The sequence below is a fragment of the Monodelphis domestica genome, chromosome 1 (assembly GCF_027887165.1).
Source record: "Monodelphis domestica isolate mMonDom1 chromosome 1, mMonDom1.pri, whole genome shotgun sequence".
Classification (NCBI taxonomy): Eukaryota; Metazoa; Chordata; class Mammalia; order Didelphimorphia; family Didelphidae; genus Monodelphis; species Monodelphis domestica.
In genome coordinates this window covers 119,206,042-119,228,588 of record NC_077227.1, presented here as the reverse complement: position 1 = coordinate 119,228,588, position 22,547 = coordinate 119,206,042, and the positions used below count along the sequence as shown (strand labels likewise).

Sequence of the window (22,547 nt, the reverse complement as noted above, 5' to 3'; positions counted from 1 at the left end):
GTGTATCAGTCTCTGTGTATAATGATTTCCTGGTTCTGCTCCTCTCGCTCTGCATCACTTCCTGGAGGTTGTTCCAGACTCCATGGAATTCCTCCACTTTATTATTCCTTTTAGCACAATAGTATTGCATCACCAACATATACCACAATTTGTTCAGCCATTCCCCAATTGAAGGGCATCCCCTTGTTTTCCAATTTTTGGCCACCACAAAGAGTGCAGCTATGAATATTCTTGTACAAGTCTTTTTCCTTATTATCTCTTTGGGGTACAAACCCAGCAGTGCTATAGCTGGATCAAAGGGCAGACAGTCTTTTATCACCCTTTGGGCATAGTTCCCAATTGCCCTCCAGAATGGCTGGATCAATTCACAACTCCACCAGCAATGAATTAATGTCCCTACTTTGCCACATCCCCTCCAGCATTCATTACTTTCCATAGCTGTCATGTTAGCCAATCTGCTAAATATGAGGTGATACTTCAGAGTTGTTTTGATTTGCATCTCTCTGATTATAAGAGATGTAGAGCACTTTTTCATGTGCTTATTAATAGTTTTGATTTCTTTGGCTGAGAACTGCCTGTTCATGTCCCTTGCCCATTTATCAATTGGAGAATGGCTTGATTTTTTGTACAATTGATTTAGTTCTTTGTAAATTTGAGTAATTAAACCTTTGTCAGAGGTTTTTATGAAGATTGTTTCCCAATTTGTTGCTACCCTTCTGATTTTGGTTACATTGGTTTTATTTGTACAAAAACTTTTTAATTTGATGTATTCCAAATTATTTATTTTGCATTTTGGGATGCTTTCTAAGTCTTACCTGGTTTTAAAATCTATCCCTTCCCAAAGATCTGACATGTATACTATGTTCTCTGTTCACCTAATTTTCTTATAGTTTCCTTTTTTTATGTTCAAGTCAATCACCCATTTTGAATTTATCTTGGTGTAGGGTGTGAGGTGTTGATCTAAACCTAATCTTTCCCCCACTGCCCTCCAATTTTCCCAGAAGTTTTTATGAAATAGTGTATTTTTATCCCAAAAGCTGGGTTCTCTGGGTTTGTCGTATACTGTCCTGCTGAGGTTACTTACACCGAGTCTATTCCACTGATCCTCCTTTTGTGTATCTTAGCCAGTACCAAATTGTTTTGATGACCACTGCTTTATAATATAGTCTGAGATCTGGGACTACAAGGCCCCCTTCCTTTGTATTTTTTTTTCATTGTTTCCCTGGATATCCTTGATCCTTTGTTCTTCCAAAAGAACTTTATGTTTTTTTCTAAATCAGTAAAAAAAAAATTTGGAAGTTCAATGGGTATGGCACCAAATAGATAAATGAGTTTGGGTAGGATGGTCATTTTCATTATATTGGCTCGTCCTACCCATGAGCAGTTAATGTTCTTCCAATTGTTCAAGTCTAGTTTTAGTTGTGTGGAAAGTGTTTTGTAGTTGTGTTCATATAGTTCCTGTGCTTATTTCGGGAGATAGATTCCTAAATATTTTATTTTGTCTAAGGTGATTTTGAATGGGATTTCTCTTTCTAGTTCTTGCTGCTGAGCTGTATTGGAAATATATAGAAATGCTGATGACTTATGTGGGTTTATTTTGTATCCTGCAACTTTGCTAAAGTTGTTGATTATTTCAATTAGCTTTTTGGTTGAATCTCTAGGATTCTTTAAGTAGACCATCATGTCAACCGCAAAGAGTGATAACTTGGTCTCCTCCTTGCCTATTTTAATTCCTTCAATTTCTTTTTCTTCTCTAATTGGTACTGCTAGTGTTTCTAGTACAATATCAAATAATAGAGGTGATAATGGGCATCCTTGTTTCACTCCTGATCTTATTGGGAATGCATCTAGTTTATTCCCATTGCAGATGATATTAGTTGATGGTTTTAGATATATACTGTTTATTATTTTTAGGAACGACCCTTCTATTCCTATGCTTTCTAGTGTTTTTAATAGGAATGAGTGTTGTATTTTATCAAAGGCTTTTTCTGCGTCTATTGAAATAATCATGTGATTTCTGTTGGTTTGCTTGTTGATGTGGTCAATTATGTGGATGGTTTTCCTAATATTGAACCAGCCCTGCATCCCTGGTATGAATCCTACTTGATCATGGTGAATGATCCTTCTGATCACTTGCTGGAGTCTTTTTGCTAGTATCCTATTTAAGATTTTTGCATCTATATTCATTTGGGAGATTGGTCTATAATTTTCGTCCTCTGTTTTTGGCCTGACTGGCTTTGGGATCAGAACCATGTTTGTGTCTTAAAAGGAATTTGGAAGAACTCCCTCTTTGCTTATTATGTTGAATAGTATGTATAGTATTGGGGTTAGCTGTTCTTTGAATGTTTGATAGAATTCACTGGTGAATCTATCAGGCCCTGGAGATTTTTTCTTAGAAAGTTCTTTGATGGCCTGTTGGCTTTCTTTTTCTGATATGGGATTATTTAAGAAATCTATTTCTTCTTCTGTTAGTCTAGGCAATTTATATTTTTGTAAATATTCATTTGGTATATTTATTGCAATATAGTTGGGCAAAGTAGTTTTTAATGATTGCCTTAATTTCCTCTTCATTGGAGGTGAGGTCCTCTTTTTCATTCTTGATGCTGTTAATTTGCCTTTCTTCTTTCCTTTTTTTAATTAGATTGACCAGTACTTTGTCTATTTTGTCTTTTTTTTTTCAAAGTACCAGCTTCTAGTCTTGTTTATTAGCTCAATAGTTCTATCACTTTCGATTTTATTAATTTCTCCTTTAATTTTTAGGATCTCTAGTATGGTTTTCTTCTGGGGGTTTTAATTTGTTCGTTTTCAATGAAATTATTAATTGTTTCTATGATTTCTTCTCTAACTAACTGATTTTGGAGTATTATATTATTTAATTTCTAATTAATTTTTGATTTGGCTCTCCACGTACCCGTACTGATCAATATTTTTATTGCCTTATGATCTGAAAAGGTTGCATTTATTATTTCTGCTTTTCTGCATTTGAGTGCTATGTTTCTGTGGCCTAGTGTATGATCTATTTTTGTGAATGTGCCATGTGGTGCTGAGAAGAAGGTGTATTCTTTTTTGTCCCTATTTATTTTTCTCCATATGTCTATTAACTCTAATTTTTCTAAGATTTCATTCACCTCTTTTACCTCTTTCTTATTTATTTTTTGGTTTGATTTATCTAAATTTGATAGTGGTTGTTTCAAGTCTCCCATTAATATGGTTTTACTGTCTATTTCCTCCTTCAATTCTCCTAGTTTCTCCATTAGAAATTTGGATGCTATACCATTTGGTGCATACACGTTGATTAGTGATATTTCCTCATTGTCTATATTCCATTTTAACAGAATATATTTACTTTCCCTAACCCTTTTGATCAGGTCTATTTGTGCTTTGGCTTTGTCAGATATCATGTTTGCAACTTCTGCCTTCTTTCTATCAGTTGAGGCCCAAAAGGTCTTACTCCATCCTTTAATTCTAATCTTGTGAGTATCATCCAACCTCATATGTGTTTCTTGAAGACAATATATGGGAGGGTTTTGGGTTCTAATCCCATCTGGTATTTGTGTGCTTTTTATGGGTGAGTTCATCCCATTCACGTTCAAAGTTATGATTGTCACTTGTGGATTTCCTGGCATTTTGATACCTTTCCCCTAGTTCTGACCTTTCTTCCCTAGCTATATCCTTTTGAACCAGTGATTTACTTTAGGTCAGTCCCCCTAGTCCCCTCCCTTGGTATACTTCCCTTTCTAGCCCCTCCCTTTTTATGCTCCCTTCCCCTCCCCCTTCTCCTTCCCTCCCTTTATATACTCCCTCCCCTCCCCCTCCTTAATTTCCCTTTCTTTCTTACCCTGTTGGATAAGATAGAATTCAGGATCCCACTGGATCTAGATGTTCTTCCCTCTCAGAGTTGATTTCACCGAGAGTAAGGTTTAAGTAATACCACTTCACGCTCTCTTCCTCTCCTTCTCATATGAAAGATCTTCCCCTCCCCTTCCCATGTGTATCTTTGTATGGGAAAGATTATTCTATTTAGTCCCCCCCCCCATTTCTTGAAGTAAGTCTTAGTATTGTCGATGCTTCCCCCCTCCCTTTTCCTTTCTTTGCCCCCCCTTTCACTAAATCTTCTTGATGCCCCAATCTTTCCCTATGCATGATTCTTCTAACTACTCTTATGGTGCATACAATTTTTGAGAGTTACACAATACATTTTCCCCACATATTAATATATATAATTTGATGTAAATGTAGTCCTTATAGAAGAGAGTTTGACTTAAAGAAAAATATAAGATTTATCTCCTTTTCTCTTTCTTTCATGTTTACCTTTTCATGTTTCTCTTGCCTTCTGTGATTGGATATCAAATTTTCCACTAAGTTCTGGTCTTTTCTTAGTAAATGCTTGGAAATCTTCTATTTTGTTGAATACCCATACTTTCCCCTGGAAGTATATAGTCAGTTTTGCTGGGTAGTTGATTCTTCGTTGGAGACCCAGCTCTCTTGCCTTTCTAAATATCGTGTTCCATGCTTTGAGGTCTCTTAGTGTGTTAGCTGCTAAGTCACGTGTGATCCTTATGGGAGCCCCCCTATATATGAAGCTCCTCTTCTTGGCTTCTTGTAGGATTTTCTCCTTTTCTTGGAAGCTCTTGAATTTGGCGATTACATTCCTGGGGCTTGTCTTTTGGGGATTTAGTATAGAGGGTGTTCTATGAACCCTTTATATTTCTATTTTGTCCCCTTGCTCCAGAACATGTGGGCAATTTTCTTCTATAATCTCCTGTAGTATAGCATCTAGATTTTTGTTTATCTCTGGTTTTTCGGGCAGGCCAATAATTCTCACATTGTCTCTTCTTCCTCTGTTTTCCAGGTCTGTAACCTTTTCAGTGAGATATTTTGTGTTTTCTTCTAATTCATTAATTTTTTTGGCTTTGCTTTATTAAATCTTGCTGTTTTGCATGCTCACTGTCTTCTAGTTGCTTAATTCTGGTCGTTAGGGACTGGTTTTGCTTTTCAGCTTTGTCTGCCCTTCTATTAGATGCTTCCACCTCTTTCTCCAATTGTGAAGTCTTATCTATCAGACTGCTGATCTCTTTCTCCCATTTTTCTGTCCAGAAGGTTTTGGGTAAGCTCCAATTTGAGTTCTTCCAGAGCTTGTGGATAATTTCCATTTTGGGAGGCATGTTTTGATTTTGTTTGGGTTTCATCCTCTTTCTATTCTTTTCCTTGGGTACTCCCGCCATAAAAGTTTTCAATACTCACCTTTTTCCCTTTCTTCCTGGAGGCTTGATTTTGGGCCATCTGAGCCATCCCTTTGGTGGTTTTATTCCCCTTTCCTTTTGGGTCTGGGTTCTGGGTGATATGGGTGGATTTTCTGTGAATTTAGGTTGCCTCAGACTAGTTCTTCCCAGCCTCCAAGGTTTCTTTGAGTGTGGGCCCCTGTGCTCAGTGTGGCCACCCCTTTGCTCAGCACAGCCTCTCAGCATGGCCTCCCCTTTGCTGAGTGCAGCCTCTCAGCAAGGCTGCCCTTTTGCTCAGCACAGGATTTTCCCATGAAACCACCCCGAGAGGTTGTTTCCTTGCAGTCTTTAGATCCCAAGGACCCTGGTGTGCCCCCCCAGACAGAGATGCTCCTCACTCACTTGCTGTCCCAGTGAGTGCTCTGATATCTTACTCTGGTTTGTTGGGGGGGGGGTAGTGGCGGCTCAGTTCACGTTTTTGTGCAAGCTTTTCCTCCTCCTTATAGTGTGGAAATGTTCAAGCCCCATATACCTTCATTTCTGTGTAGAGCCCCTCTGTTCTTCCAAAGGTGATTTTTATGCTCTTTTGAGGTAGTCTATTTTGTTCGGTGCTGGGGAGAGGAAGCAATTCCCGTCTAGATTGCAGCCATGTTAACCCAGAAGTCCTGTGGTGATTATTATTAAAGGAATTTTGAAGCAGTTAGATGCAGTGAAGAAAGAGATAGCCAAAGAGACGTGGGTTCAAGTCTCACATGCTGGGATAGGCTTCCAGTGGTCCAGGCAATAGCCTAAGAGGTGTCCATCTACATTCACAGAGGGGATTTTCTTCACTAGGAATTCACTATGCCAGTGAAATCAGTCATAGAACTAGACCAATAAGCAATAATGGTAGCAAGAGAAATCTTTTTTCTTGCCCCACCACACCCAAATCTCTTTTTCATACTTAAAGCAGATGATTAGTCCTCCAAATTTTACTGTGAAGAATTAAGCTCACTGTATGTGAACTCCCTGAAAACCTCAAAGTCTCCTTCATTGTTTTCTTTTTCCCTCCTCTCTCAGGAGTGGTCCTGTCCTTTGCTAAGGCTCACCACTTTACCTGAGTCCTATATTCTCTTTCCTCCTAAATCCTCCTGGAATTAGTCTCCAGCATTCATCTTCTCTCTCATACATCTACAATCTCTCCCTCTCCAGTGGCTCCCTGTTTAGTCACAAACATGCCCAGCTCTCAAGACCAAAAAGCTTTTCCTTTTGACTCTTCTTTAGGACAACAACATTGAGTTCCTGGATGTTCTACCAACAAGACATTGCATGTCTCAGTTCAGGGTATTCTCTCTGGTTGGACTGGCCTTTGTGCCTGAAAAGCTCTCCCTTCTTTACTCAGAGTATTGACCTCCCTGGCTTCAAATTCCAACTAAAATTCCATCTTCTACAGGAAGCATTCTAATTATAACCCCTCCTTATTCTAGTGCCAACTGTGAATCTTAAAATTACTCAGACTCTACTTCAGAAGATTTGATTAAGCTATTCCCTATTTTTAACAGTGGAGGTACTTGATCAGGAATGTATTGAGAACTTTTAAAATTATTCCACCCTACTCAGACAGTGCCTTAAGGGAAGATAAATGATTGAACAATGAAAAGTCCCTAACTCATAGTAAAGCTAGAACCTTAAGCTAGGTCTATTTTTAGATCTAATACAAAAGGGTGCTAAGTACCTATAAAGGTTAAATTAGTACCTAAAAGGTCAAGCAACTTACAAAAGCAAGCTTAGCAAAAGAGGTGTGAAGTACTCAGAGGATTGAATCTAACCAGAGAAGGTGAGAACAAAAGAAGATGAGAACTAAGAATGGGCAGTCCTGGGAAAAAGAGTCTACTGTGATTGGTAGATGTGAAAATTTAGGGGAGGTGACATAAGAGAAAATTTCTTTAAAAGGAGAAGTCAGTTCAGGTAATGGAGTTTGGATTGGAATTTTAGTTGGAGTTCGGAGTTGGAGTTCAGAGTTGAAGTGAGGGGCATTTGAATTGAGTTCACAATTGAACTATTTTATTGTGGCCCCCTAACATGGACAAGGAGTTGGGTCAAGAATTAGACAGATGTAATAGCCTTATTTGCCTTAGAGAAATTGCAAAATTCCTTTAATGACTCCAAATTTCTCCCTGAAACCAAAGTCCTTCTTTTTAATGGCAAAATTCTGCCAGTATTGTTAGATGGCTGTGGTACATTATATGGAACATTAGAGTCTCTGATTAAGTTAAAATGAGCATAACTCAGAGGTCAATGGAGAATCACACAATGATTTGTGTGAGCAAGTAGTAACAGTGCCTACAACATAGCAGGCAATTAACACATGCTTAGTGAATGACAAATGCTGGAGAACATGTTGGGAAATAGGTACTCTAATGCACTGTTGGTGGAGCTGTAAACTGGCCCAAATGTTCTGGAGAACAATTTGAAACTATGTCCAAAGGGCTAAAAAATTGCATACCCTTTGTACCAGTAATATTGCTATAAGATATATATTTCAGAGATCAGAGAAAAAGGAAAAGGACCCATAAATACAAAAAAATTTCCAGCAGCAATTTTGGTGGTGACAAAGAATTAAAAATTGAGGATGCTCATCAATTAGGAATGGTTGTACAAGTTGTGGTATATATTTGTGATGGAATACTATTGTGTTATAAGAAATTGAGTAGGATGGTTTCAGAAAAACCTGGAAGACTTATGAATTGATGAAAAGTAAAATAAGAAAAACTAGGGGAACTTTATAAATAGTAATAGCAATATTATAATAATAATCATCTGTGAAAAGACTTAGCTACTCTGATCAATACAATAATACATGGCAATTCCAAAGGATTAATTATGAAAAATGTTATCTACCTTTAGAGAGAGAAGTGATAAACTCTGAGAGCTGATGGAAACATATTTTTTCTTAATTTATTTTTCTCGCTTTCCCTCTGCCCCTCCCCACCAAAATGGATAATGTACAAATGTTTTTGCATGACTTCATATGTTAATGGGTATTGTATTTCTTGCCTTCTCTATGGGTGGGGAAAGGAGGGAGAGAATTGGGCTGAAAATAAAAATAAATTGAAAAAACCTTTTTTTATAAAAGAATTGACAAATAATATTATTATAGAAATGCATGGAAAGACTTATATGAGCTGAAATAAAATGAAGTAAGCAGAGCAAGGAAAACAACATACACAATGGTCATAACAATGTAAATGGAAAGAATAATAATCACCAAATAATTGAAAATGAATGTTGCAAAATTATAATGACCAAGTTGGTTCCCAAAAAAAGAGATTTAAGCTGACAACTTATTTTGTTCCTTTCCAGATTTGGGAGTCTGCCTGTGTGGAACACTGCAAATAATGTCAGACTTTTTGGATACATAGATTAGTTTTGATGCTTTTTTTAATCTCCATCTAAGAAAATACTTATGGCTCTATGGGAATGAAAAAGGGAATACATGGAGAAATTGGTTGTAAAAGAGTTATAAAAAGATGTTGATAAGAATCTATGAATAATAAAAGCTTATTGACTGACCTTATAAACAATGAAATATGGACAGAGAGAGTAGCAATAATAATGAGAATAATACTAGCTAGCATGTATATGGATAGCACTTTAGGGTTTTCAAAGAGCTTTGCATGCTATCTCATTTTTTCTTTACAATAACCCTAGGAAGCAGGTGTAATTACCATTACCATTTTATGAGTGAGGAAACTAAGGCTGGGAAAGGATAAGTGACTTGCCTGTGGTTGCAGAGTAATACATTTCTAAGGCATGATTTGAACTCAGGTTTTCCTAACTCCAAGTTCAATACTTCATCCAGGGAGCCACTTAATATGCATCCTTAAAGAAATGTTATGAGGGGAAAAAAATATGAATTAATCACATGGTTCAAGTAGGGGACTAGCCAATAGATAGCCCAAATACTCTACCTTTATCATTTCAATGTTGAAAGAAAGAAAAGGAGGCATGTTGAATAGATGCCAGATGATGAATGCACTGGTGAATTGGGACAAGAATCTCACAGGATGGCAGGCATGAATGGGTTTCAATCTGCAGTATTGGAGCAAATATCCACATCGATGAAATAATAGATTGATATGAGTATAGAAAGGGATGAGATTATACTTCCTTCTATGCTGAGTGCTGGTTCCCTATTACCCCCTAGACTCATAAATTAATCCCATTAGAAAATAAAAAATGAAACTTTGCTTTCTTTGTGCCAGGGGACAAATGGTGTATGAAATAAAGATATGAGAGCCAAAGAATAAATCTAAAGAAATTCTATCCAGTAAAATGGGAAGAAGGCCCAAGGAGACAAAGGAAAAACAGAGAGAGATAAGGGAATGTGAAAGCTCAAGCCTAAAGGAGGGAGAATACTTAAAAGCTGAGAGTTTCTTAGGCAGATACCACAGATATGTAAGGAAGATTGAGAAAAATGCCTAAAAACCAAAGGCAGAGGTGACCTTTGAGAGACTACAAAGAGAGTGCTCTTTCCACTCTAAAATTTTCTTCTCTAGTCCAATGGATCAACTAATCAACACAGACCAGTCACATTAAGCTCTTAGTCTACTAAGCACTTTGCTAAGTATACTACCCTCTGTACCACAACTGATGTTCATAAGGACAGACTCCTGCAGGAGAAGTCAGGGCCAAAGTTCAAGGTCACTCCTTGATATTCTTGTGAATCTCTTTCTCATAGGGACCTACAGATTTCCCCAAGAACTATACTAACAGACTATGGGTCTCCCCTCAAAAGTAAACATATTTTTTGGAAAATATTGAAGAAAAAGCTATCCCTTGCCAATAAAACCTGTACTTTCTGAATAACTAACTGGCATTGATCTCTGAGGGGGAGCTAGGTGGTACAATGGCCCATAGTCAGGAAGACCTGAATTTAGATTCCGACACGTACTAGTTGTATAACCCCGGGCAAGTCACTTACCTCGGTTTGCTCAGTTTCCTCATATGTAAAATGATCTGGAGAAGGATGGCAAATCACTCCAACTATCATTGTCAAGAAAACCCTAAATGGAGTCATCATGAGTCAATATGACTGAAACAACTCAATGGCATCAATTTGTCTAAGAAGCACACTGCAGGAACTGTTAGATGACCCCTTTCTTTGTCCAATAAGCACACTTCATCAGACAATGTCTTTTTCTCCCTAGAATGTCCTATCCCTGAACTAGAACTTGGAAACTCTCATATTTGGGACTATTCAAAGGTGCTGCTTAGGAAACAGTCCTTCTCTGGTAAGAAGGTTTTAGTCTGGGATCACCTGCCTAGGGAATTTAAAATATTCCCTCCTGCATGTAGAAGTTGGGGTTCACAAACGCTGCCCATGAAATCTCCATCTGTTGAGTGGAGTAAGTCTACTCTTTGGATTTCCACTCTTAGTCTGTGTTTAAGTACGTGTACCTTTCACTGTTTTTCTTCTCTATGTCATTTTTAACTTACTCCTGGGATATATAACTGCACATAGACACATCTCCTCCACTTCTCTCCCCATTCCTTTTCCCCTCCTTAGAAAGCAGGTCCACACTGTTATCCACTAGTTGCCTAAAGGTCCAAGAGACTGAGAGTAAGAGTTAGTTCTTCAGCTCTAGACTTTCAGCTCAATTTAACAGACCACTGAGGGAGGCTGACTTGTCCTGTAGGAGTCTGTCCTTATGAACATTAATCTGCCAATCATCTTTTGTCTTATCCCCAAGTCACCAGTGGGCACTCCTTGGGTTGCTATTCCTTAGACACATTAAAACAGAGATGAACACCCTATTATTGCTTCAGATTGACTGGGTGAAAGTCATAAAATTGATCAGAAACTCCTCTGATGAATCTTTTTCTTTTTTAACCATTCTGAAATTCTCTGAAGCCAAATCCTTTCTTTCCTATGTTCCCCATCACATTTGATTGCCTTCATTCAAACAGACCAATTTTGATGATGCCAATTTATGAGAGTTTTGAGGGGAGAGAAAGAACCATTGCTGCCTCCTCAAGTGTTTCAAAAATTACAGGTTGCTTCATAAACCACTTTGGTAACTCCATCCTGCACCCCTGCCTTCTTTCGCAATATACTCAAAGTAACCCAAGGCAAATGAACTCCCTGGAGCTGAAACAACAGAATTTTCCCTCTCCTACACTCCTAGTAGGAGCTATTAATGTCTGGAGGAAGCAGTTAGTTTCAAAGAATCATACACTATGGGGAAGCAATGAGTTATCCTAAAAAGAACAATGGGCTGAGTCAGGAGAGGCTGGGGTTTGAGTTCATACACTGAAACTTAGTGGCCACTTAATTTCTTTATCTTCTTAGTTTCTTCATCTGTAGAATGAAGATAGTTGTTGAATCCTATGGTTGTTATGAGAATCAAATGGGGTACTTTATATAAAGTAGATCTCAAACGTTAAAGTGTTAAATGAAGTAATTTTTATTATTACCTTAGAGATGCCTCCCTTTGTTGGGTGTTACAGTACCTGGTAATACAGTAGGCACTTAATAAATGTTTATTTATTTAATAAACTCTCACCTTATGTCTTAGAATCAATACAAAATATCAGTGCCAAGGCAGAAGAGTAGTAAGGTAATGGGGGTTAAGTAACTTACTCAAGACCACATAGCTAGGAATGTCAGAGGCCAGGTTTGAAACTAGGACCTCCCATCTCCAAGGTCTGATGCTCTATCCACTGTGCCACCTAGCTACTCCTCCCTCCCCAGTCTCCTTTTTAAAAAAAAATAATAACATTTTTTAAAATTCTGGTTTAGGACAGTTACCTGGATTTAGACGTAAATGACATGGAATTTCAGAGCTGGAAGGGAATGCAAAGATCAATAATCCTTTTCTCCTTATGATTTTACAAATGGGAAAACTAGGGTAGAGAGTTAAAAAGGTAGTAGAAGTAGGCCTAGAACATAGGTCTTCTGACTCCCAGACCAGAGAATACAGGGACCTGAAGAGAGTACTAATCTATGTCCTCAGATATTATGAGTTCTACATTTTTCCTAGGCTGAAATTTTACAAATTTCTCAATATTAATAGTCTTTTGGGGGCAGCTAGGTGGCTAGTGGTTTGACAGGCAGGTCCTAGGTTCAAATTTGGCCTCCTACACTTCTTAGCTATGTGACCATGGGTAAGTCACTTAACCCCTCTTACCACTATTCTGGCTTGGAACCAATGCACAGTATTGATTCTAATTTGGAAGGTAAGGGCTTTTTAAAAAAGTCTTTGTGGGGTATCTACGTAAGCATAGTGGATAGAGCACTAGGCTAAGAGTCAGGAGACCTTAGGTTCAAATCTGCCCTCAAAAACAGTAACAACATCTGCCCAAGGGGACTTTATGACATCATTATTAACTCCTCACTCTCCCTCCATGTTATCCAATCTGTTGGTAAGGCCCATTAATCAATTTTACCTTTGTGAAAGCTCTCACGTAGGTCTCCTTCTCTCCTTGGGCAGTACCACCACCCTGGTGCAGGGCTCCATTGACTCATTCTGAACTATTGCAAGAGTCTACTGCTTGTCTCCCCCGCCCCAAGTCTCTCTCCATTCCAGTCCATCTTTCCCTCAACTCTCAAAGTGAATTTCCTAAAAAAAACAGACCTATGTCCTTCCTCTTCTCAATAAATTCTAGCAGCTCCCTATCATCTTCAAGACCAAAGGAAAAATCCTCCTTCATAATCCTTCTCTCTGCTCTGTCCCCTTACCCTCACTTTTCTAATCTTCCTCAGACTATAGACAGCATCCTTCCTCATATTCTGGAGTCTAATGACACTGGTTTCCTTGGGGTTTCTCAAACAAAATACTCCGGCTCTCCTCTCTGGGCATTTTCCCTGACTGTCTACCTTATCTGGAATGTTCTCCTTCCTCATTTTTATCTCCTGGTTTAATAACCAGATAAAATCCCTTCTGGAGTAAACCTCTCCTGATTCCCTCCTTAATGCTAGTACCTCCCTGCTGTTGACTGTTTCCAATTTATCCTATGGATAACTTCTTTGTACATAGTTGTTACATGTTGCCTCCTCCTGTTGGACTGTAACACTTTGGGAGTGGGGACTGTGTGACTTTCTACATCCAGCATTTAGCACAGAGTCTGGCACATTCTAGATACTTAATAAATGCTTACAGACTGACTTCTACGTGCAGTCACAGTATCCACTTAAGGAAGAGGAAGTCTAGGGCACAGGCTCAAGAGTGTCATGTCACAGACCTGCACTTTGAGAAGTGGAAGAATCAAATCAGATGAATCCTACAAAACTTCTAGCAAGTGATCTCTTCTTCTGGTGAGCTTTTCTTTCTTACCAGAAGGGGGCAGAGAACACTCATTTTTCTCTTCCACTTTCACAGGATCTTGGATCATAGGAATTAGAGCTAGAAGGGACAGGAGAGTGTGTCTAATCCAACCCCCTCATTTTAGAGATGAGAAACTGAGAGACTAAGAGATAATGGGGTTTGCCTAAGGTTAAATAGTAAATAAATAGCAGAACTGGGACCTAAACCCAGGTCTTTTAATGCCAAATCTAGTACTTTTCCCTCAGCCACAAAAATTTTTAGACTAACAATTGACCAAATCCTACATTTTACTTAACCCTATAACTCTGATCTTGAGATTTAAGAGTACACTGAGTTCAAGGGTCCTATTTATTTTATGTAATAATTTTTAAAAGATTGTTGCAATTGCAGTAAATTTTATTCATGAGCAATTAGAAATGAGGGTTATGGACATTTGTCCTACGGGTTTGAATGGTACTTGTCTACCACATGTGAATATGGGTCTCTCTTGAAGATAAGACCCATAATAATGAGCATAGTATAATAATGAGAAAATATTTTAAGAATTAACTAAAATGAAAATAGGTCTATATTAGTAGCTTCATAGTTGTCATTCAATTTTTTGTCAAAGAGTTATAGTAAAGAGAACTCACTACTTCCGCAGGCAGCCCATTAATCTTTGAGACAGAACTAGTTGTTGTTTTTTTTAAACCCTTACCTTATATATTCTGAGGCAGAAAAAGACCAAGGGTGAGAACAACTGGGGTTAAGTGACTTGCTCAGGGTCACACAGCTATAAAGTGTCCAAGGTGAGATTTGAGTTCAAATAGTTAATATTTAGTTAACATAAATAAACATCCCAATTCTCAAACTCTGTATATATTACTAATTAGGACATTTTATTTTGTAAATTTTAATTTATATTTAAAAATTTAATTTACATAATTATATATATATAATTCATATAAAATTTAAATTTACAATATGAAGCTAAGAATTTTAGAAATATGGAATCATCTCTGTGAGTATGGAAAAACAATCTAGGAAATAAAAGTGTTGAATAGGAAAAAATGTGTTGTATTGATTAATTTTAAACACACAACCACATTTTTGTTTTGATAATATTAAAGTTGCCACAAGTAATATATAGGGAATTTAATTAATAGCCCCAGGTATCATGCAACATAATAAAAATTATGTGGAATGTTATAGGTCATGAATTATATCATTTAAAAGAATATACAGTTTACTCTGGTCAGAATATATCTTGTATATATTGGGTTTTCTTCTCATTCAAGCACTTCAGTTATGTCCAATTCTTCTGATCCTATTTGGGGTTTACATGGCAAAGATACTGGAGTGGTTTACCATTTCCTTCTTCAGCTCATTTTACAGATGAGAAAACTGAGGCAAAAAAAAATGTTACATGACTTACCCAGGGTCACACAGCTAGTTACTGTATGAGGCTAGACTTGAATTTAGGTCTTCCTAATTCCAGGCCCAGCTCTCTATTCATTGAACCAACTAGCTGCCCCTAGAGGGGATGCCATATTTTAGAAAGAGCATTGATTAAGTAGAGAGCATTCCAAAGTGTAGAGCGGGTAGGTAAAGGGAGGGGGGGAGTCAGGCAACCAGGATAGTTATCTTGGAGGTTATATCATGTGAAAATAATTGAAGAAACTTGGGATATTGAGCCTGGAGTCCAGAAGGCTTGCATAAGTACAGAGGGGAATATATGATGATAGTGGTCTTGGTGTCTTTGAAGGGCTGTCATGTGGAAAAGGGATTGAGTTTGTTTTGTTTGGCCTTAGAGGGGTAAAAGTTGCACAGAGGCAAATTAAAAACTGATATGAAGAACATTTTCATTACAATTAATTCTATTCCAGGAGCAGTTAAGTAGCACAGCAAATACAACCAAGCCTGGGGATGAGAAGTCCTGGGTTCAAATATGACTTCAGTGATGTCCTGGCTATATGACCCTGGGCATGGCACTTAACCCCAATTGCCCCAGCCCTTGCCACTCTTCTTCAAATTGATACTACAACAGAAAGCAGGGGTTTAAAAAATAATTTTATTCTAAGGAATGATGGGCCACCTGGGGATGTAGTGGGTTTTCTTTACTATAAGTCTTAACAAAAATTGGATGACAACTTGTTGAGAACATTGTAGAAAGGATCCTTATTCAGACTACAGGCTAGACTAGCTGGCCTCTGAGGCCCCCTCCTCCTCTAAAACTCTGGGATAGTTTATGGTATAATGGAAAGAACACTGGCCTGGGGAGTCAGAAGCACTAGTTTCAAAACCTGGCTTTACTATTTTTAACTATGTGCTCTAGACCAAGTTAATTAGCTACTCTGGGCAGCTAGGCTCTCATCAATAAAATGAGGATAATATACCTGCCTTACTTACCTCAGGGGACTGAAGTCAGTCAGTCAGTCCACTAGCACTTACTAAATAACTACAATGTGCCAGGCACTCTGCTAAGTAAATACTGAGGTTGTTACAAGGAAAAGCAAAAAAACAGAATTTGCTTTCAAGAAGCTCACAGTCCAACGGACCTTATTTGATGATGAATGTGCAGTGCTTCCTAAGTTATAAAGTAATTAAAAATGTAGGGGGCAGCTAGGCTCAGAGATGGGATGTCCTGGGTTCAAATCTGACCTCAGACACTTACTAGCTGTGTGACCCTGGGCAAGTCACTTACCCTCCATTGCCCAGCCCTTCCCACTCTTCTGCCTTGGAACCATTCCTCTGTATTGATTCTAAGATGGAAGGTAAAGGTTTAAAAAAAAAACCCAAAGCTATCACTATTACTTGCCCAATAGGAATTCTGAAGAGCATTCCCTCTTCATGCCACTAGACTGTCAGCATGGTGCACAGATGATCACAAATACAGAATGGTATCTTTGGGAAAGTGATGTCATGTCTCCACTTCAGTGTTTTCATCTTCAAAACAATGAAGGAGGTTGAACTAGGGTGTATCTAAAGTGCCTTCTATCTCTTAACATTCTACATTGGTCAAGTTACTCATTGAACCAATGTGACAAGGAAATCACTTTAAAAGACTGATATATATTAATTTAAGGTCGCCAAGGAATTCAGCTATGTAATTCCTAAATGAAAACTCAAGTCAGCAGTCAACCTTTTATGGAGTTTAATTACAAACAGGAGGAAGAAAGGTATTAGAGAAAGAGAGAGAGGGAGAGAGAAAAGGGGAGAGAAGGGAATAGGGCTTAAATACCCCTTCTGTTTAGGCTGGGCCAAAAGGCCTAAGCCCTTAGATAGCTGAGGCAAAGAAAAGAGATCAATCCCTATCACTCACGTGACCAAAATGGAGAAACAGTCTCAGGGGCCTCCACCTCCAGCTTCCTTCAGAGCAAGCTTCTCAGAGCACCACCTCTCAGCCCAAAACCTCTCCAACCAACCACCCCTAGTCCTCAGAACCCCCCCACCTCTATCTTTAAGGAAACCATCCAAGTTCCCCTCCCCTCAGTTCTCACATCTACCAATCACTGTCCATGTCTTCCCTGTGCCAATGGAGGCTCTAGCTTAACCCAGGACCGCCCAGAGGTCTGTGGCTTTGCACATGTCTGTTGAAGGTCATATTCTCAAATAATTAAATCTTGATCCTTTGCTGCAGCCCTTCCTAAATCCTGTTACCCTGAGTAGGGTGGAGATTGGAATAATTAAATTTTGATCTATGCTGCAGCCCTTTCCATTGTTCAGCAAAAGGTTTCTGTCCTAAAGTAATCTTAGGTAGGGAGGAGAAGGACCCTCCCTACCTAATGTTGGAAATGGGGAAATTTCCAACATTCATAAGTCTAAGAAATTTTAAGGTTTACACCAACAAGGACCACATTTCCCCTTTGAGTTCCAGTTCACCTCAGAAAGGACAACTCCAGCTCTTTATTCACACATGTCAAACTAATGTGATCATTTTGCACAGTGATCTGGAGTTGATTAAATGAAAGACACCTGCCTACACCATTACCCAAAGACTAACAGGTGTGATGTCTAAATGTTCCTCAAAGAAGATTGAGTGATGATGGCACATCCATCACATGGACCTAGGCTGACCTTTACACAGACTATTTAGCAACATAGGTGTGGACAGACAAGACACTTAATCAGTACAAGGAATCACTGAAGCTAGTAAGATGGAATGATCAAAGTTGAAAAGCAGCAACCAAAATTATGAATGAAAAAAGATCAAAAATATTTTATCTCATTGCTTTAAATAACCATAATAATAGTAGCCCATGATTTTACAGCAATGTAAGGTTTACAAAGTGCTTTCCTTATGGCAGCCCTGTGAGACAGAGTACAAATATTATAATATATCCAATTAAGGGCAGAGAACAACATGGTCTGGGTCATAGAGTTAGAAAGATTGGGATGGAGAATTCAACCCAGGTGTCCTGACTTCAGGACTTATCTTTTTCCCACTAAATCTATTACATATACTCCCTAATGGTAATTTCATAGGGGGTAGCTGAGTGGCACAGTGAATAGAGTACCAGGCCCGAAATCAGGAAGACTCATCTTCCTGAGTTCAAATCCAGCCTCAGACACTTACTATTTTTGTGACTTAACATTGTTTTCCTCAGTTCCTTCATCTGCAAAATGAGCTGGAGAGAGAGAGAAAGGGCAAACCATTCCAGTATCTTTGCCAAGAAAATGCCAAATAGAGTCACAAAGAGTTGGACATGACTGAAAATGACTGAATATCAACAAATTTCATACTGTGGCAGGTACAACTACTGATCTGTACCTATAGGAATATTTAGAGGCCACAATAAAGTCCTCTGAATGATAGATCCCTATTACAATTATTACCACATTAGTCACATTCTTTCATCTGCATGTTTATCTCCTTTCCTGTGCCATCTGAAAATGTTAGCATTATTAGACTGCTGAAACTGAAGTCAAGGAGGACCTGATTTCAAATTCTGCCTCAGACTAGCTTTGTGGCCTGGGGCAAGTCACTTCATCACTGGCTGCCTCAGTTTCCCCATCTATAAAACAGGGGAAATCACAACACCTTCCTCAAATGAGTGATGCAAATGGGATATATTTGGAAAGCACTCAGAGCAAACTTGGCACATGGAAGTTTGGGACTTTTTGGCTCCTGTAGAAGGAATGAACTTGTGATTTCAATGGTATAGGGAAAGGCTTAGCTTGGTAAAGAAATACTACCAATGTAGGTTATCCCCTTTTTTGCAACTTATCTTCTTGGACAATTGCCTAGGAGAGGCTGAGTAAGTTGCTTAAGTTCGTATAGACACTTTGTTGAAGGTGGGACTTGAATTCACATTTTACTGGCTTTAAAGCCAGTTCTTTATCCACAAGGTAATGCTATCTCTCAGAAGACTTGGTTCAAATCCTACCTATGATTTTACTACATGAGACCTTGGGTGAACAACTTAACCTTGTTGGCCCTGGGTATTGTATTAGAAATGGATACTGGTGTGCCAATTGGAATAAATAGTCTGGCTGACTAGTTGCAATGGAGATATACTACTACCAGGGGAAACCTCAAAGTGCCTAGTTGTAATAAAGAGAGATATATACTAGGGGAATACTTGAGGGTGTCTATCAATTCCCTAAATGGTTAATATATTAATATTTTGCCTATTCTCCTCCCTCAAATACCACCCGTTTTCCACCCTCTCCCTCCTGCCTTCCTTTCCCCTCCCCCGGTCTTAGTCAGCCACTTTCTAAGTAACTCAGGGGAACTATGAGATTTCAGAGAAATACTCTTCACTCTTCTTTTCTCAAGTAAGGGGGTTTGTTGGGAAAACAGGACAAGGATGGAAGATGAGGTGAGAGGGATAGGGTTGTCCCTAGTCTATAAGGAGGGTTAGGAGGATTTTGGGAAATGTCAGTCCTATCACAACTGTGACACAAGTCTGTCAAGGAGATGGGAGGATAGCTGTTTAATCTTCTTTCTTCTTCCTTCCAACTCAAATCTCAAATATACAATCAGTTCTTCAGGTTCAACTACCACCATCAGCCACACAAAACCTTCTTGTCTCCCCTCTCTAAAGCCAAGAGACCTAGTTCAGTTCCACTGTGGGGTTAGTTTCCAACTGCCTCTTCCTGGGAACATTCCACCTGGAATGTCACTTTTTGATTGGCAGATGAGGTCCCTCACTTTCTGTCTTGCATGCATGAAATTCTCTCTTCCTTCATGTCTCTTCCACAGTATTCTCATGTCTAGAACTGAGATGGGGGAGTGGTCAATCAGATAGCCCTTCCACTTCTCAATCTGTGACTCTTTGAATGCTACTATTCCTCTGGGGATGAAATACAATATCAAAGCATGTTTTCTCATTATCTCTCTTGAACAAGAGGCAGAGGACTGACTAATAAGATGATTAAATTTCATGCGTTCCTAGTAAAGCCAGAAACATGGTCCATAGTAACTTTAAGGATATTTGAGAGCTTGAAGCTAGTACCTTCAGGAATGAACAAGGCTGGTATTGCTTATGCAAATGGTACAGTAGCAGAACTTTTCAGATATTGTGGGAGTAAGGGCTATTAAATTAAGTCTGTGTGTCTCTCATGGACTCAGTTCTTATTGAATCCAATATAAGCTATGCCAGCAAGAGAATAAAATTTGGACCCAAAACTTAAACAGGTTTTTATAGAAACTGTTAATAACAGTAGTTAATAACCAAACTTGGGCCATTTGTGTTGCCTATCCTCAGACAAAACTGCCACTGAAGCCAATTATTCATCTGTTATCCCCAAAGTATATCTAAAAAAGTGAGCTCTAAATTGCATCATGAAATTGTAATTCTAAAATTTTGTGCAAATCAGAAATCCAAAGGAAGGTGAAACATGAAGTTCTACTTAATAAACATTGGTTCTGTTATATACAAGTCCATCTCTGCAGGTGCGGGATGGCAGAAGCTCCAGACAGTTGTGGCTTGGCATCTGAGAAGTGTAATCCTGCTCGTCTCCTTCTGTAGCCACAGAATGCTGGTTCGAACTATAATGGGTAGGTTTGTACTGCCAAAAGGCTCACAGTTTTTTTTCCCCACCCCATAGGGGTGAGGGTAGTGGTAGAATTGAGTGAATTGCTGGAGATGTCTTTTACAAGTCTTAGTCTATGAAGGCCAGATGGTCTGAGAACTTCAAAGGGGGTAAAAAACAACTCATTGTGGGTTTACAGATTTCCAGACCAATAGGTCAACTGGTTGAGGAGCCAAAGAGTGCTCCCTTGCAGCTTGGAGGAATGGCTGGCAACAGGCCATTACAAGAGGGAAGACATTTCAATGTTGGATGCCTATACTGGGGTGTGCCCCAGACAGAGGACTAATCTCAGACCCTAAGGGAAAAAAATGTGTAGCCTTCATTCTATGACTAAGCATGGCCACAACCATTTTTGTAGTTCCTGCTGGTTGTTTAGGTCACCTTTAAGCATACCCTAAAATTCAAGCTAGAAATGGATGTTCTTGCTTACCTTTTGCTGGACATCTAATGGTGATGTTGGCTCCTACTCTTGCCTTGGCAGTGCCACCAACAATTACAGTCAGACGACCACGTTCCAATTCTGTGATATTTCTCGCAACAGTCAAGATGACAGGCACCTCTTAATTAAAAGGAAATACAGAGCTGGGTTAGGTTTAAGCCTTTTTTACCCTCTTTAGATCGCTAACAAAGTAGCAGGGCAATGACCAAAGGTGGTAGGCAGATGGAGATAGATTAAACATGTGCAAAGTTTTAGTTACTACAATTTTGGCACCAAAGTTTAATTAGCAATCAGGAGTGGGAATGATCAGGATGTCTGGATCTGTAATTCCATTGGTATATGAGCAAACCATACATATGAGCAACTGTTCCACAATCAACAAGAGTTGCCTGGGGCACCAAGAGGCTATGCGATAGCCAGTATGTGTCAGATGTAATGTTTGAACCCCGGTGTTGCTCATATATCAACATGAGCAGAGAAAGAAGCTAATCTTGCTACTTAAAATTTTTTTTCCCTGAGAGTCTACTTTTACAACATATGGATTCCCATAAATACCAAGGAAAGTATAATTCCTGGATTCACAGGTTTGAGCAATGTGGTCAACTGGTCAATAAACATTTAGCAAGCTTACTATGTGCCAGGCATTGTGTTAAACCCTGGAGCAATAAAGAAAGTCAAAAGTTACTGGAATAGACTGTGAAATCAGGAGACTCAGATTCTAATCCTAGCTTAGCACAGAGCCCCAGGTGTTTAGTACAGTGCCTGGTATATTGTAGGGGCTTAATAAATGTTTGTTGACTGATTGATTATACTATGAAACATCTAAATGATTAAGCAAAACATTTTAACTCTCCATTTGAATCTCATCAGAAAAACAAGGATACTAAAGGGCCTTAGCTCTGTGCCATATTAATAAATCAATCAATCAAAGAATTTATTAAATACTACCTGTCAGGGATTGTATGAGGTATTAGGAATATAAAGACAGAAATGAAAATTCCCAACCTTCAAGGAGTTTACCTTATAGGAGACAACATATACCTATATAAATACAGACAAGTGAAAATACATGAGAATTAGTTGAAGGAACTGAGGATATGTAATGTAGAGAAGGAAAGGCTCAGGGGAGGCATGATAATGATCTTGGAGGATTTGAAGGACATATGTATGAAAAATGTATTAATTTTGTTCTGTTTGGCCCTGAAGACCAAGAGACAAGGGTCAGAATTCTAAGTTGTCACACTAAGGTTTGATGTCACGTAAAACATGTCAAGAATTGGGACTATCCATAAGTAGAATGATCTGCCTCTTGAGGTTGTGTGTCTCCCTCTTCCCTAGAGTTTTTCTAGCAGAGGCTGAATGGCCTTCTATTAGACATTTTATAGTGGAATTCTTTTTCATAGTTGAGTTGAATCATATAACTCCTAAGGTCCATTTCAACTCTAACATTCAGGAATTCTGTGAGGAGCACTGATTTTTCTAGATCAAGTGTTCTTTTAGACTTAAGAGTCTATGATCCTCTGTGCTACCTGCCCTTGCTAAAGGTCACATTTCTTAAGTTCA

General features: G+C 38.7%; 1 protein-coding gene across 2 annotated transcripts in view; it reads right to left on the bottom strand.

Annotated features, from left to right (window-relative positions):
• Positions 1-22,547, bottom strand: part of ADAMTSL3 (ADAMTS like 3) — a 628,767-nt gene that overhangs the window by 52,469 nt on the left and 553,751 nt on the right. For both annotated transcript variants that reach the window (XM_007479267.3, XM_056805881.1), the window contains exon 23: positions 20,976-21,104. In XM_007479267.3, the coding sequence (XP_007479329.1) occupies positions 20,976-21,104 (129 nt within the window). The remainder of the gene's footprint in view (positions 1-20,975; positions 21,105-22,547) is intronic.